An 11,639-nucleotide genomic window follows, 5' to 3' on the forward strand; every position below is an offset into this window, starting at 1 on the left:
CACGACAGTAAAAGAAGCTGCCGTCACCCTCTATGGCGGCAGGGCCCACCTAGCCTTTCCATTCCGTTGTGGATCGATGCAGAGGCGAAAAATCTGTTAAACAGAAGCTGCCGCCGCCGTCTGTGGCGGCAAGTCCTGCCGCCGGCTGCTGTGGCGGCAGGTGCCACGTGTCGGCTGCCAGACCTGCTGCCACATTGTATGTGGTCTTTTTTGTCAATACGGTCCGGGTGTGGTCTTTTTTGACAATACGAAAGCATAGATGGTCTTATATGACAAAAATTCCAGAACCTGATGCCGGCATAAAATCACCCGTGGACTGTTCCTTTTAAGAAAAACCGGGTATCAGGCACGGACTTGCTAAATTTGTTACGGGCACTCACTTGTCTTACTTAAACTTTTTAAGAGGGGAGGAAAATATCTTATAAGGACCCCAATAGCCAACGAACGTTAATCGGGAAGCATGGCACTTGCGAATGTTTTTCATGACAAGTTCTTCGAAAGCACATGGCAATTTTTTCACGAACACGTGGGAACTTGTGCGCAAAGGGATTTTGCTGCGAAAATGACCATGGCGGGATTGCAGTTATCCGAAGCTGTGGGTGGCCAGCAAAAGTTACGGGCACTCAGTTCGTCGCTGTGACCTAAAGCTTTGAAAACGATAGCCACAGCCTCCAACATCACAAATCCGTCCAGTTCTTCACCGGATACCCGCGGCAAGGCGGTATTCCTCGCGAAAGTTGGAGCTCAATGTCGAGCACAACCACTCCCCTAACCATTCGCCACCGCACACGATTTTTCAAGCACAGCTCATAGCCATTCCACCTCCGTTTTTCAGCCAGAAAAACCATTGCATTTATATATTTTTTTTAAGCAGAGAATTCTACTCCCTCCGTTCCATAATAGAAGGGCGCGTTTTTTAGGCCAGCCTATCTAAAAAAACGCTTTTCTATTATGGAACAGAGGGAAGGTTTTGAAATGTCCGCTTCGAGAAGGCATTGAAAATTAGTACAGAGCCCCGGAAAATCCGAGAAGGGGGAATGTGTCCGTGCCGCTTGGGGTCAAACATGCCGTCGCCGCCGCCCCGGCTGGAATCCAAACCCCTCGCCCTCGGGTCCGTCCACCCCGCAAAACGCCCACGCCCACGCGCAGGCCTCACCAGCACCACCACCTTCCCCCACACGGCAGCCAGAGCCGCGCCAGCGAGGCAGCCGCCGCGCCGGCACAGCACAATCCTTCCCTCCCTCCCTCCCTCGCTAGCTAATCGCCCACCAAATACTCGCTCGCTCCTCCCCTCGCCTCGCCTCGCCTGCGGCCCATCCCATCCCATTCCGCCCGCGCTTTAACCCGCTGTCGTCGATTAATTAACTAGGCCCACTTGCGCTGCTCTAATTCCGCCAGCGGCAGCGGCAGGGGGCGGAGGAGGATCCGGCGGGGATTGGGATCGGGCGGCGGTCGATGCCGGCTGGCGGGGCATGGCCGGGCGCCGAGCGATGAGGACGGGAGGCACGGGCATGCGGGGGCTCGCCGCGGCGGCGCGCTCCTCGCCCGCGCTCCCCTTCCTGCTGGCGGCCGCCGCGGCCGCCGCGCTCGTCGGGGGCGCCTACTTCTGGGTGGTGGTCGCCTCGTTCCGCCTCCCCGACTCGCAGGCCCTCGGGTGCCGGCCCGACGGCGAGGGCTCCTGGGCCATCGGGGTCTTCTACGGCAGCAGCCCCTTCCACCTCCGCCCCATCGAGCTGGTGAGGAGCCTCGAGCCTTCAAGGCTGTGTGTGGTGTGGGTTTTGACTTTCGGGGAGGCGCTGGGGTGCTCACTGCTGTTTTGATTTGGTTCGCGCAGGAAGGGAGGAGCAGCGCCAACGGCTCCGCGTGGCCGGTGGCCAACCCCGTGCTCACCTGCGCCTCCGCCACCGACGCCGGCTACCCCAGCAACTTCGTCGCCGACCCCTTCCTCTACCTGCAGGTACGGTCCGTCAACTCTGCGGAATTGCGCTTTACTTCTGTGTGTACATGTACGGGCATCTCGCGAAATTTGCGGCGTCAGGGCTGCAAATCCTTGATCCTTGAGCTGCTAAACAAGCGAAATTCAGGCTGACTGGGTGGATTTTGGTGGCGGTTGCGGTGTTTCTGAATTCAGCTCCTCTGCAACCGAGGCTTAGCAAGGGCTTGCGGCTCGACTCTCGGATGCTTAGGAGTAGGACAGGATTTGGGAGTGCGATGTCTATCTGGGTAGCTGGATATGGTGTTCTGACGGTTCTATTAGCATGTGGAAGACATTGTATCAACTGTTCTAGTCGGGGATGCAAAATTAACTACCAAGCTTGGTGCGTACTGAATTGCCAGTGCATCATGAACAATTTAACTTGATAACTTTACTTGGGGAGGACTGCAACCTTGTTTATACTGAAACATTGTCTCCATGGCATGATTGAACACTTCAGCTATTAATCCTGTAATTTGATTGTAAAACAGACTAACTACCACTGGAACATGCTTGCATGAAAAAGAATTAGTGTGATTCTGAAATGTATTTTTGAGGAAATTTAGCTTCTGAAATGCTGCTGATTTGGTTGATGGTTTCAGACTTTCATGCACCAAAGTACCAAACAAAAGCACATCGTTAGCGTACTTGTACACTGCATGACAACATAAGTGGATTTGCCCAATTAAATAGTTTTTATAAGGCCCAGAAACACATTTGAGGATATTTGTTTGTGCATTTACCTGTTTTGGATGATATTTATGTTACACTTCATACAAGACATCTAAATCATGTTTCTTAATACTTTTTGTCAACCTAGAAATGCCATCTTCATGGATTATATGTTTGGACTTATGTTCATAGAAGTATTCTTGAGTTGAGAAAGAACTTCATGCGATTTACCTTCTGCATTCTTTTCTACTTACCATAATATGTTTTGCATTGATATTTTCTGGAATTCTCAACCGGATATTACTTCTTATTCGTCTCTCAGGGCGACACACTGTTTCTTTTCTTTGAAACAAAAACAACTACCTCAATGCATGGTGATATTGGTGTTGCAAGAAGCTTCGATCAAGGTGCAACATGGGAGTTTCTTGGTATTGCTCTAGATGAGGCATGGCACCTGTCCTACCCTTTTGTGTTCAAATATGAGAATGAGGTATATTTTTCACTCTGTATCTGTTACCTGAGAACTAAGTGGCTATTTCTGGAGATGTCGAGGTACTAACTTTCTCTTTTTTCAGATTTATATGATGCCAGAGGGGAACAAAAAGAAGGAGCTTCGACTTTATCGTGCTACTAAATTTCCGCTCGAATGGACATTGGAGAAGGTGCTCATCAACAAACCACTTATTGACGCCTCATTAGTCCAATATGAGGATAACTGGTGGCTCTTTGCCTCGGATTTTACACGGTATGGAACTGAGAAGAATGCAGAGCTTGAGATTTGGTACAGTAGCTCTCCTCTTGGTCCTTGGAAAGAGCACAGGCAGAACCCTATTTACAAAGCTGACAAAAGTTTGGGAGCTCGAAATGGTGGAAGGCTCTTCATGTTTGAAGGGTCGTTGTATCGTCCAGGTCAGGATTGCAGCGGAACCTATGGACGGAAGGTTAAGTTGTACAAAGTTGAAAAGCTAAGCAAGGAAGAATACAAAGAGGTGCCAGTAGAACTTGGGATTGAAGAGCCAAAGAAGGGGAGAAATGCCTGGAATGGTATGAGGTACCATCACTTGGACGCGCAGCAACTTGACTCTGGTAGATGGATAGCTGTAATGGATGGTGACCGCGTTCCTTCAGGCGATTCAACGCGAAGGTCCATCTCTGGTTACCTGGGTTTCTTGCTAGCCATAGTTCTGGTCACTTTTGTGGGGTTTGTGAAAGGTGCAATCAATTGCTACATCCCTCCGAGTTTCTGGGCTGCCCCGGCAAGGAGAAATGAATTGTCCCGTATCTTGCCTGTCTACCGCTTCAACCAGAAAGTCCGCAGATATTCTACCAGCCTTGGCAGATACATCACAGCCACCAAAGCAAGGCTCAATGAGAAAACATGGTCCAACAAGCTCTTCTTCTGCGTGATTGCTCTATTAGGGACCGTGAACGTCTGCATCGCTGTGCACTTCCTACTTGGTGGTAATGGCACGGAAGAGGCATACACACATCAAGGTCAGCGCTCTCAGTTCACGTTGGTCACCATGACATATGAAGCTCGGCTCTGGAACTTGAAAATGTTCGTCGAACACTACTCCAGATGCGAGTCGGTCAGGGAGATAGTTGTCGTCTGGAACAAAGGCAACCCTCCTGGCAGTGATGCCTTCGACTCCACGGTGCCTGTCAGGATACGAGTGGAGGAGCTCAACTCTCTCAACAACAGGTTCAGAGTCGACCCTCTGATAAAGACCCGGGCCGTCCTCGAGCTGGACGACGACATCATGATGACCTGCAGCGACGTAGAGAAAGGGTTCAAGGTGTGGAGGGAGCACCCCGAGCGGATGGTCGGCTTCTACCCACGGATGATCGACGGCGACCCTCCGCAGTACAGGAACGAGCGGTACGCCAGGGGCAAGAAGGGCTACAACCTGATCCTCACAGGTGCCGCATTCATGGACAGTGAGTTTGCTTTCAAGAGGTACTGGAGCGAGGAGGCCAAGGAAGGGAGGGACTACGTGCACAAGAACTTCAACTGTGAGGACCTGCTGATGAACTTCATGTACGCGAACGCGAGCTCCGGTGCCGGGGGGAGGACGGTGGAGTACGTGCACCCGGCGTGGGCCATCGACACCTCCAAGCTCTCCTCCGTCGCCATCAGCCGCGACACCCAGAAGCACTACGACGTGAGGACCAAGTGCCTGGCCAAGTTCTCCTCCATATACGGCCCTCTGCCACAGAAATGGGAGTTCGGCAGGCGACAAGATGGCTGGGACAAATAGCCCGGGCTCTGGACAGTGGGGGCGGGAGATAGTACACAACCAACAGATGCAAATGCTTAGAACTTTTTTTGTTGTTGGTCCCGTGGGAAGTTTTGCAGCACGGGACGGAAATGCTATAACCTGCTTGGTAGAAGTGTCTATTAGATTTTGGCTAGAAGCCTAGATTGCAGTAGATCAAGATCTCTTCAGTGTCTGGTTCAATGCTCAAAATAGGCCAACTGCAATGCGCTAAGATTCGATTGGGTCGTATGCTTGTCCTTCTTTTCTCATAGATATTCTTTTTGCACTTTGTTTCTCCAATTGTAAATGGTGTGGTTTTGCTTATCAAACTAGAGTGCAAGGAATTCATCTTAGATGTTTCAGAATTTTGTTCACGTCACTAGAGTGGACTGCAGTGGCAGGAGAAATTCTAACGTTTTGTGGCGTAGCGAGACTGGCGGGAAAGTATCCGGTGCTCCCAGCCTTTGGGTACTCCCGGTGCTCCAATGTTAAAAAATGTTTTTAAATATTTCAAAGAATTCTGGAAAAAAATGAGAATGATCACAAGAAATGTTACCACATCCCCTAAAAATTTCAGGTCCAAAATCGAAATGTACATTCAGTAACAAAAAAGAGAAATCCAGATCTAAATAGTATCAATGTTGCTTTTGTCTCTTCTTTACACTATTCATGCTAGATTTTATATTTTTGTTTCTCAATGTGTGTTTCGAATTTGGACTTGAAATTTGGAGGGCTTGTAGTCATATTCATTATGAACATTCACAATTTTTTTTAAATGAAATATTAAAAAAATGTTTTTTGACATTAGAGTACCGGGAGTACCCAAGACTGGGAGCACTGGATACTTTCCCCGAGACTGGCCTAGCCGGTTGGTAGAAGTCCAAGCTTTGCCCGTCTAACTAAAATTTCACTGGACAGATTGCATGGAAGCTACCAAAGCAAACCAACCCTAAAATTGCTGAATTCTCATAGAAAGTACGACCCTACAACTATCAGCAGATGAACAAACATGAGACAGAGTTCCGTTTTTTCCCTTCTCAAGTCGCTAATTTACCTAATCTTCGAACATGAAACGACTAGAGAGCACCGAACAAACATTTGAGTTACACAACAGGAGGCGACTGGTCTAGCTGAGGATGCGACTGCAGCTTTTTGTTTGCGCATCCAACTTATTTCTTCCTTCCGCGGGTTGACTTCGTCTTCTTGCTAGCAGCTGCACTGGCTGGTTTCTCTGCAGTTTCCTGCGATTCATACCATACAGAAATTCAAGTGGTGAAATGTTGTCATGCAGAAAAGATATAGTACTACCCCAGCAGGGCAAATGTGTTATTGTTAGTGCACAATTCAACACTAAACACAATCTATAGGAGCCCCCGAGGGAAAATCGTCTAGAATTATTACAGCACTAGTTTTCAAAATATAGCTTCTGCTATTTGTATCTACCCGGCTGCTTATTCATTTGAAAATACTGTTGGGAAATGTGCATCTGTCTTGTGGTGATGTTGATATCAGGCGTGTTGCACAATGGAATCATCTACAGTTCAAACTAGGGCAGGTAGCCTGGTGGTGAATTGGTGATGTCTAGCACTACCCAAATAGTGGTACGAATATCAGATACACACTAGGCCAAAGTTTGGGTTGCATATGATGCTAGAAAATGATGTTTCCAGACAAGGCCAAGGATTACATATATAAGCACTATAACATGAAGTGGCATTTTGGTGGATGTATGTACCTTCCGCTTCAATGGCACTGATGTGCTAACAGTTGGCTTGAAAAATGACTCGAGCCTGATTAAATCAAGTCAACAATTATTACAGTATGATGATCTATGATCAAGTTCAAGTGCTAAGAAAGTGACTATGCACACATGTATTATTCTTAAGAACCATGTATGTGAATATATAATGCTCACCTTCCTTGGGATGATTTATTCTTCGCCGATTTAATCTTCTCTATGGCCTACATGAAACCCACGACATATGGTTGATAAAAATGTTTAAATAACTGGAACAGAGAGAGACAAGAAAAATGCATGCCTTTGTCACACGATCTTGATTGAAACCATTTTCTTTCACCAGAAAGTTCACGAGGCCCTGGGGAAAGATTAGAAGTAATGGGTATTTTCAATTGTTCACTTCCAGTTCACGAGGCAAGTAACAAGGACAGTAGACATACCTCCTCATCAGGTGCAGTCCATTTGAGCTCGGGAATATCCAGTGTTACATCGGGTTCCTTGAACATGCGCCGAGCTTCTTGATAAGGCCAGTCCTCAGGAATTTGATATCTACAGTAGACAATGGACACATGCGAAGAAATTAAAAACCAACACAAACCAGAATTTCACTGGCCAAGAGGTGCACGACTTTAAAGCGGATAAATCTTGGGCCACTGTGCTACACAACTGACATGTTGGATTCAGCTGAGCACTAAGTCAATAGAAAAACCTTCAAAATGGATAAGGACTAACTTGTCTTTATTAATATTTTCCAGAATGCCCTCAATGGACCCGTGCTGACGAATGAGCTTCAGAGCTGTAAGACCACCAATGCCTAGTGGACAAGATTCCATACAGTTAGAAAACTTCTCTGCTAGCTACATAATTTGATAAATGTGGACTACAAAATGAAAGCGAAAGAGTAAGCAATGATACCTTTAATGCTATCACAGTAGTCACATCCACAGAGGATGCACAAGTCAATGAATTGGTCCATAGTGAATTCAAGCTCCTCAAGAATCTGCAGTATGAAATTTGGTTAAGTGTATACAAGATAAGGATGAAACTTATGCTCAACATAATACTGCATACTTTCGCAACTTCAAATTCCATAACAGGTATTTTCCTGGAACTTGGATCCATCAAATGACGAACAAACCGTGTAGCTCCAAAAGTAAGTGAGTCCATATCTTCGGATGCAACAGCATACACCTACAAAATAAACTGTACTAAATAAAAATGGAAGCAGAGGGTGAAAACAAGAAGGTAGTGGAAGTCCACTATGTTAATATTACCTTGTCATTCTTGCAAAGGGCAGCACATTGTGATTCTGCTTCACAAGGAGCCTATTGGTGGTACAGGAGAGGGAACTTTAAGTGAAATTAACAGCATCACAAACACACAATAAATCATAAACTATATGCTGATAGAAAGCGAATTTACCAATTCCACATAAAAACATGATTATATATGTTAATGTGTACCCTGTAAAATATGTATGGCAGTGAGCAAAACTGAATTTACCTCCACAACAGGAACACCCATCAGTCTTAGTAGACGCTTACAATCATCATTGTGCTGCTTCGTGACCTGCTCATAAAGGACATGGAAAGATGTAAAGCTAGAATTTACTCTGAGAACTAATTCATCACATATATTACATAACATCACTTTATGCAAAAAAAAGGTACAAAAGTTCAGTTGATACTTGCTCAGTGAAGGAACCAGTTGGCTCCTAGCACAATGCAAATCGTCTTACATTAAGGAGATTACGAGTGATGAAAAATTTCAAGACTCTTTATCACAAACAACTGAAAATAGTAATTTCTCACCTTTACAGTTCTCTTGCTGAATTTTTCAATTGCATCCGTATCTCCTGCCTAGAACAACAAAATGCATTTCGCATAGGGGGTCAAAAGAGAGAGCATAGAAGAACAGCGTGGATAAAAAACTGATCAAAGCAACGTCAGCAAACCTCTACTGCCTTCGTCAGCCCTTCTGTTGCTTCATTCCTCTTTGCGTGTCTGACAAGTATTCCAGGTTAGCATTGTATAACCTAAAAAGTAGTGAAGGCAAACATATAAAGTGTGCTAGGAAACAACCAAAGGATAAATAACCTTTTTAAAAGCTCGTCCTTCTTCATTTCAGGAGGCTTGCCATCAAAAACATATCTGCATGAGCAATGTTGTGATCCCATTAAAAATAGACTGATATTTTCACATGTAATTATATGAAAATTTTCTGATATTAAGAAATGAAAGAATTTGGATTTACACTGGTTTAATTCCTGCCTCGAGCAACCTTATTGTCCGGCTGAACATGCCTTGCAAATGACTGTCCAAGAAAAAGAAAGAACCGCATGAACATACATACTAGGACTATAAACTTTGAGCAGTACTTCAAGTCAAATAATATTAAGTATGGTTGGAGAGAGAGAAAGAGATCTAAACCTGGTGACATCGCCGGCTTCGTTTGTAAGGGTTTCCATCCCTGTCCTTCCAACTACAATCTGTACAAGGGAAAGCATAAGAAACATATCCCACCTTTCATCGCGTTAGGTAAAAAAAGGGTTTGCTATTATCTCACAACTGCTTGTTAACATCCACACAGAAGACAGTTCATCGGCGCAACTTCAAATTTTTCCTTCCTTTATGTTGTAAATAAGAGAAAACATCCTATGCTAGAGGCAATCAGCTCATTGTTAATCAACCCAGCCAAAGTAAGAACACGCAACTTATATGCGCAAGGGGTGGGTGAAAATTTGGCAGCCTACTGCAACAATCTTCTAAGAGTATAAAATGGGAAATATTCCAGCACTGGGCAACCAGTATCACAAAACTGCCACCACACGAGGGTCTACAAAACCCTAAACCCAACCTAAGAGAGCAAATCTGCTATAGGCCCAATCGTAGAATGCGCGTAGAGTCAGCGACCAGCCGCATATAGAGATGGACTCTTCAGCACAAAACTGGCCGAGGTCACTGTCGTGCAAGCACAATACTACATAGAAACAAACAGTAAATGGAGGAGAGGCCATGCGGGTCAGGGGAGAATGGGGGCTATACGAGGAACTGGTAGATGCACATGCTGGCGTCGACGGCGATGCGGCGGCCGAAGTAGCTCTCGAACTTCTGCTCCCTCATCGACTTGGGCGCGTTGTCCGCCAGCAGCTTCGTCAAACCCTACAGCCACGCACAAAATGAATCGCCTCTCCATTCGAATGTGACGGGGAAAACCGCCCCCGAATCCACAGGATACGATACTCAAAATCCACAAGGAGAGGAGGAGGCTCAGGCAGCCGGTCACGACGCGACGCGCTCACCTTGACTCCCATCTCGCCGGCGACGGTGGCAGGCGGCGCGCGAAGGCGGCGGGGGCGGGGCGGGGAGAGGGGGGAGAAGAGGCCGCGGGCTATTTTCAGTTTTTTTTTCTCTTTTCCTTTCCGCCCCCCGGTCTTTGTATTCTGGGAGCGCCGTGGTACATATGGGCCGGGCCGGGCCGGGCGGGCGGGCTCAGATAGCAGAGCGTCCAGGCCCAGGGAAGCCACCCCTAATCTCGAACAGCACCCAAAGCAGAGCCGCCGGGGAGGCTGCAGCGAGCTGCCGGAGGGAGGGAAGGGGAGATGGCGAGCCGGCTGTGGAGGTGGTACGCGGACCGGCAGTTCCACAAGTGGGAGAAGACGGTGCTGTGGGACATGGTGGAGCCCTACCGCCCGCCGCGCTCCTTCGCGCCGCTCGTCGGCACCTACGTCGCCGCCTTCTACACCGCCATCGTCGGCGCCGCCGTCACCGAGCAGCTCTACAAGGTCAGGCCACTCGCTCTCGGACCGACGCCGGGGCCTCCTCGGACGTCGCTCCCCCTTCCTGTCTGCGCGCTCGCTCGCTCGCGCGGTAGATGCTCGACGAAATGCCTCCTTGCTCAGGATAGCACAGCTCGCATCAAAAATTATCCATCTCCTGGCATGGCATCGTTTGCATTCTTTATTTACTGGCCAGATTCCACTGATCTCCTACGGTGATATGTGGCTTCAAATTTAGGAATTTATTTGAAAATCGAAGGATCGCAATTATGATACTGCATTGGAGAGGCTTGGTTTTGTGTGCTTACATCGCCTCTGGAGTTCACCTGATTGTGTGTTGCTGTTGTATTTTTGGAGCAGGAGAAGTACTGGGAGGATCACCCGGGCGAGGCGGTGCCGATCATGCCGCCCATGTTCTACTGGGGGCCATGGAGGGTGGTGAACGGAGAGGTTCCCCGCTTCATCCAGACGCCCGAGGAAGCTAAGCCGGCATAGAACTGCTTGGAGATCGCTGGGGATGCTGTGAAATGTTTGCTGTTCACTGTCTGCTGTGTAGCTATGGCATTCCTGCATTTCTTGCAATTTGCATTCTGGTGATTGCGCACTGCCGTGAATCATAATGGTCTTTCTATGTATCCTTGTTTGCACAAATAAATTGATATTTCTATCACGGAGCAGATTGTTTGCATTTTATCGATTTGATGATCTTCCAAGCGAAATAGATAGCGCTGGGATGCTCTCATTTTGCATCATCTAAAACAAAGGTTCCAGTCATTGCCAGCGTGCAGCCAACGATAGGCAGTGCCATGAGACCTAATATACAAAGTAAACTGAAACGGAGGGAATATGCAGCACCGGAACAGCCACGAGCACACCACCATAAGGCCAAGGCCAACTCCACCGCGTGACCCATCCGGTCCGAATTTGTCTGTTTGGAATAAAATACGACCCAACGGTAATACCCAAACAGACAAAGTTGTCTTTTGGACACTTTTTTTGTCCCGCCCAACCCCAAACCTGGAGCAAATTTGGTCCAAGAATGCTTCCGAACGGACAGAAAACGGACGCTCTCCTCGCACCTCTCGTCCACTCCTGTCCGCCCGTGCCTTCCCTCTGGCCCACAAATCAGTGAGACCGAGAGGCTGGGGCGCGTGCGCGGGCGGGGCGACGCCGCGGCGAGGGCGCGGCCGAGGCTGGACGAGCGCGGCGCGGCGGCGA

At 47.8% G+C, this 11,639-nt stretch overlaps 3 protein-coding genes across 3 annotated transcripts; 2 read left to right on the forward strand and 1 right to left on the reverse strand.

Annotated features, from left to right (window-relative positions):
• The first annotated feature begins 1,126 nt into the window (after positions 1 to 1,126).
• Positions 1,127 to 5,270, forward strand: LOC119288929 (glucosamine inositolphosphorylceramide transferase 1). Its single transcript, XM_037568402.1, has 4 exons — positions 1,127 to 1,736; positions 1,835 to 1,957; positions 2,970 to 3,137; positions 3,223 to 5,270. The coding sequence occupies exons 1-4, from the start codon at positions 1,473 to 1,475 to the stop codon at positions 4,903 to 4,905; spliced, it is 2,238 nt and encodes a 745-aa protein (XP_037424299.1). The 5' UTR covers positions 1,127 to 1,472; the 3' UTR covers positions 4,906 to 5,270.
• Positions 5,271 to 5,831: 561 nt separating this feature from the next.
• On the reverse strand, positions 5,832 to 10,084 carry LOC119288940 (flap endonuclease 1-A). Its single transcript, XM_037568408.1, has 17 exons — positions 9,945 to 10,084; positions 9,688 to 9,804; positions 9,073 to 9,131; positions 8,897 to 8,956; positions 8,740 to 8,793; positions 8,598 to 8,646; positions 8,455 to 8,502; positions 8,147 to 8,212; positions 7,918 to 7,968; positions 7,715 to 7,834; positions 7,559 to 7,643; positions 7,376 to 7,457; positions 7,084 to 7,192; positions 6,945 to 7,001; positions 6,821 to 6,867; positions 6,641 to 6,695; positions 5,832 to 6,146 (listed from the first exon to the last, which is right to left on the reverse strand). Exons 1-17 carry the CDS (start codon positions 9,954 to 9,956, stop codon positions 6,075 to 6,077), a joined length of 1,143 nt encoding a protein of 380 aa, XP_037424305.1. The 5' UTR covers positions 9,957 to 10,084; the 3' UTR covers positions 5,832 to 6,074.
• A 43-nt stretch (positions 10,085 to 10,127) lies between these two features.
• On the forward strand, positions 10,128 to 11,118 carry LOC119288949 (uncharacterized protein At4g29660-like). Its single transcript, XM_037568414.1, has 2 exons — positions 10,128 to 10,427; positions 10,782 to 11,118. Exons 1-2 carry the CDS (start codon positions 10,245 to 10,247, stop codon positions 10,914 to 10,916), a joined length of 318 nt encoding a protein of 105 aa, XP_037424311.1. The 5' UTR covers positions 10,128 to 10,244; the 3' UTR covers positions 10,917 to 11,118.
• Positions 11,119 to 11,639: the final 521 nt, after the last annotated feature.

Source organism: Triticum dicoccoides, chromosome 1A (genome assembly GCF_002162155.2).
Source record: "Triticum dicoccoides isolate Atlit2015 ecotype Zavitan chromosome 1A, WEW_v2.0, whole genome shotgun sequence".
Taxonomy (NCBI): domain Eukaryota; kingdom Viridiplantae; phylum Streptophyta; class Magnoliopsida; order Poales; family Poaceae; genus Triticum; species Triticum dicoccoides.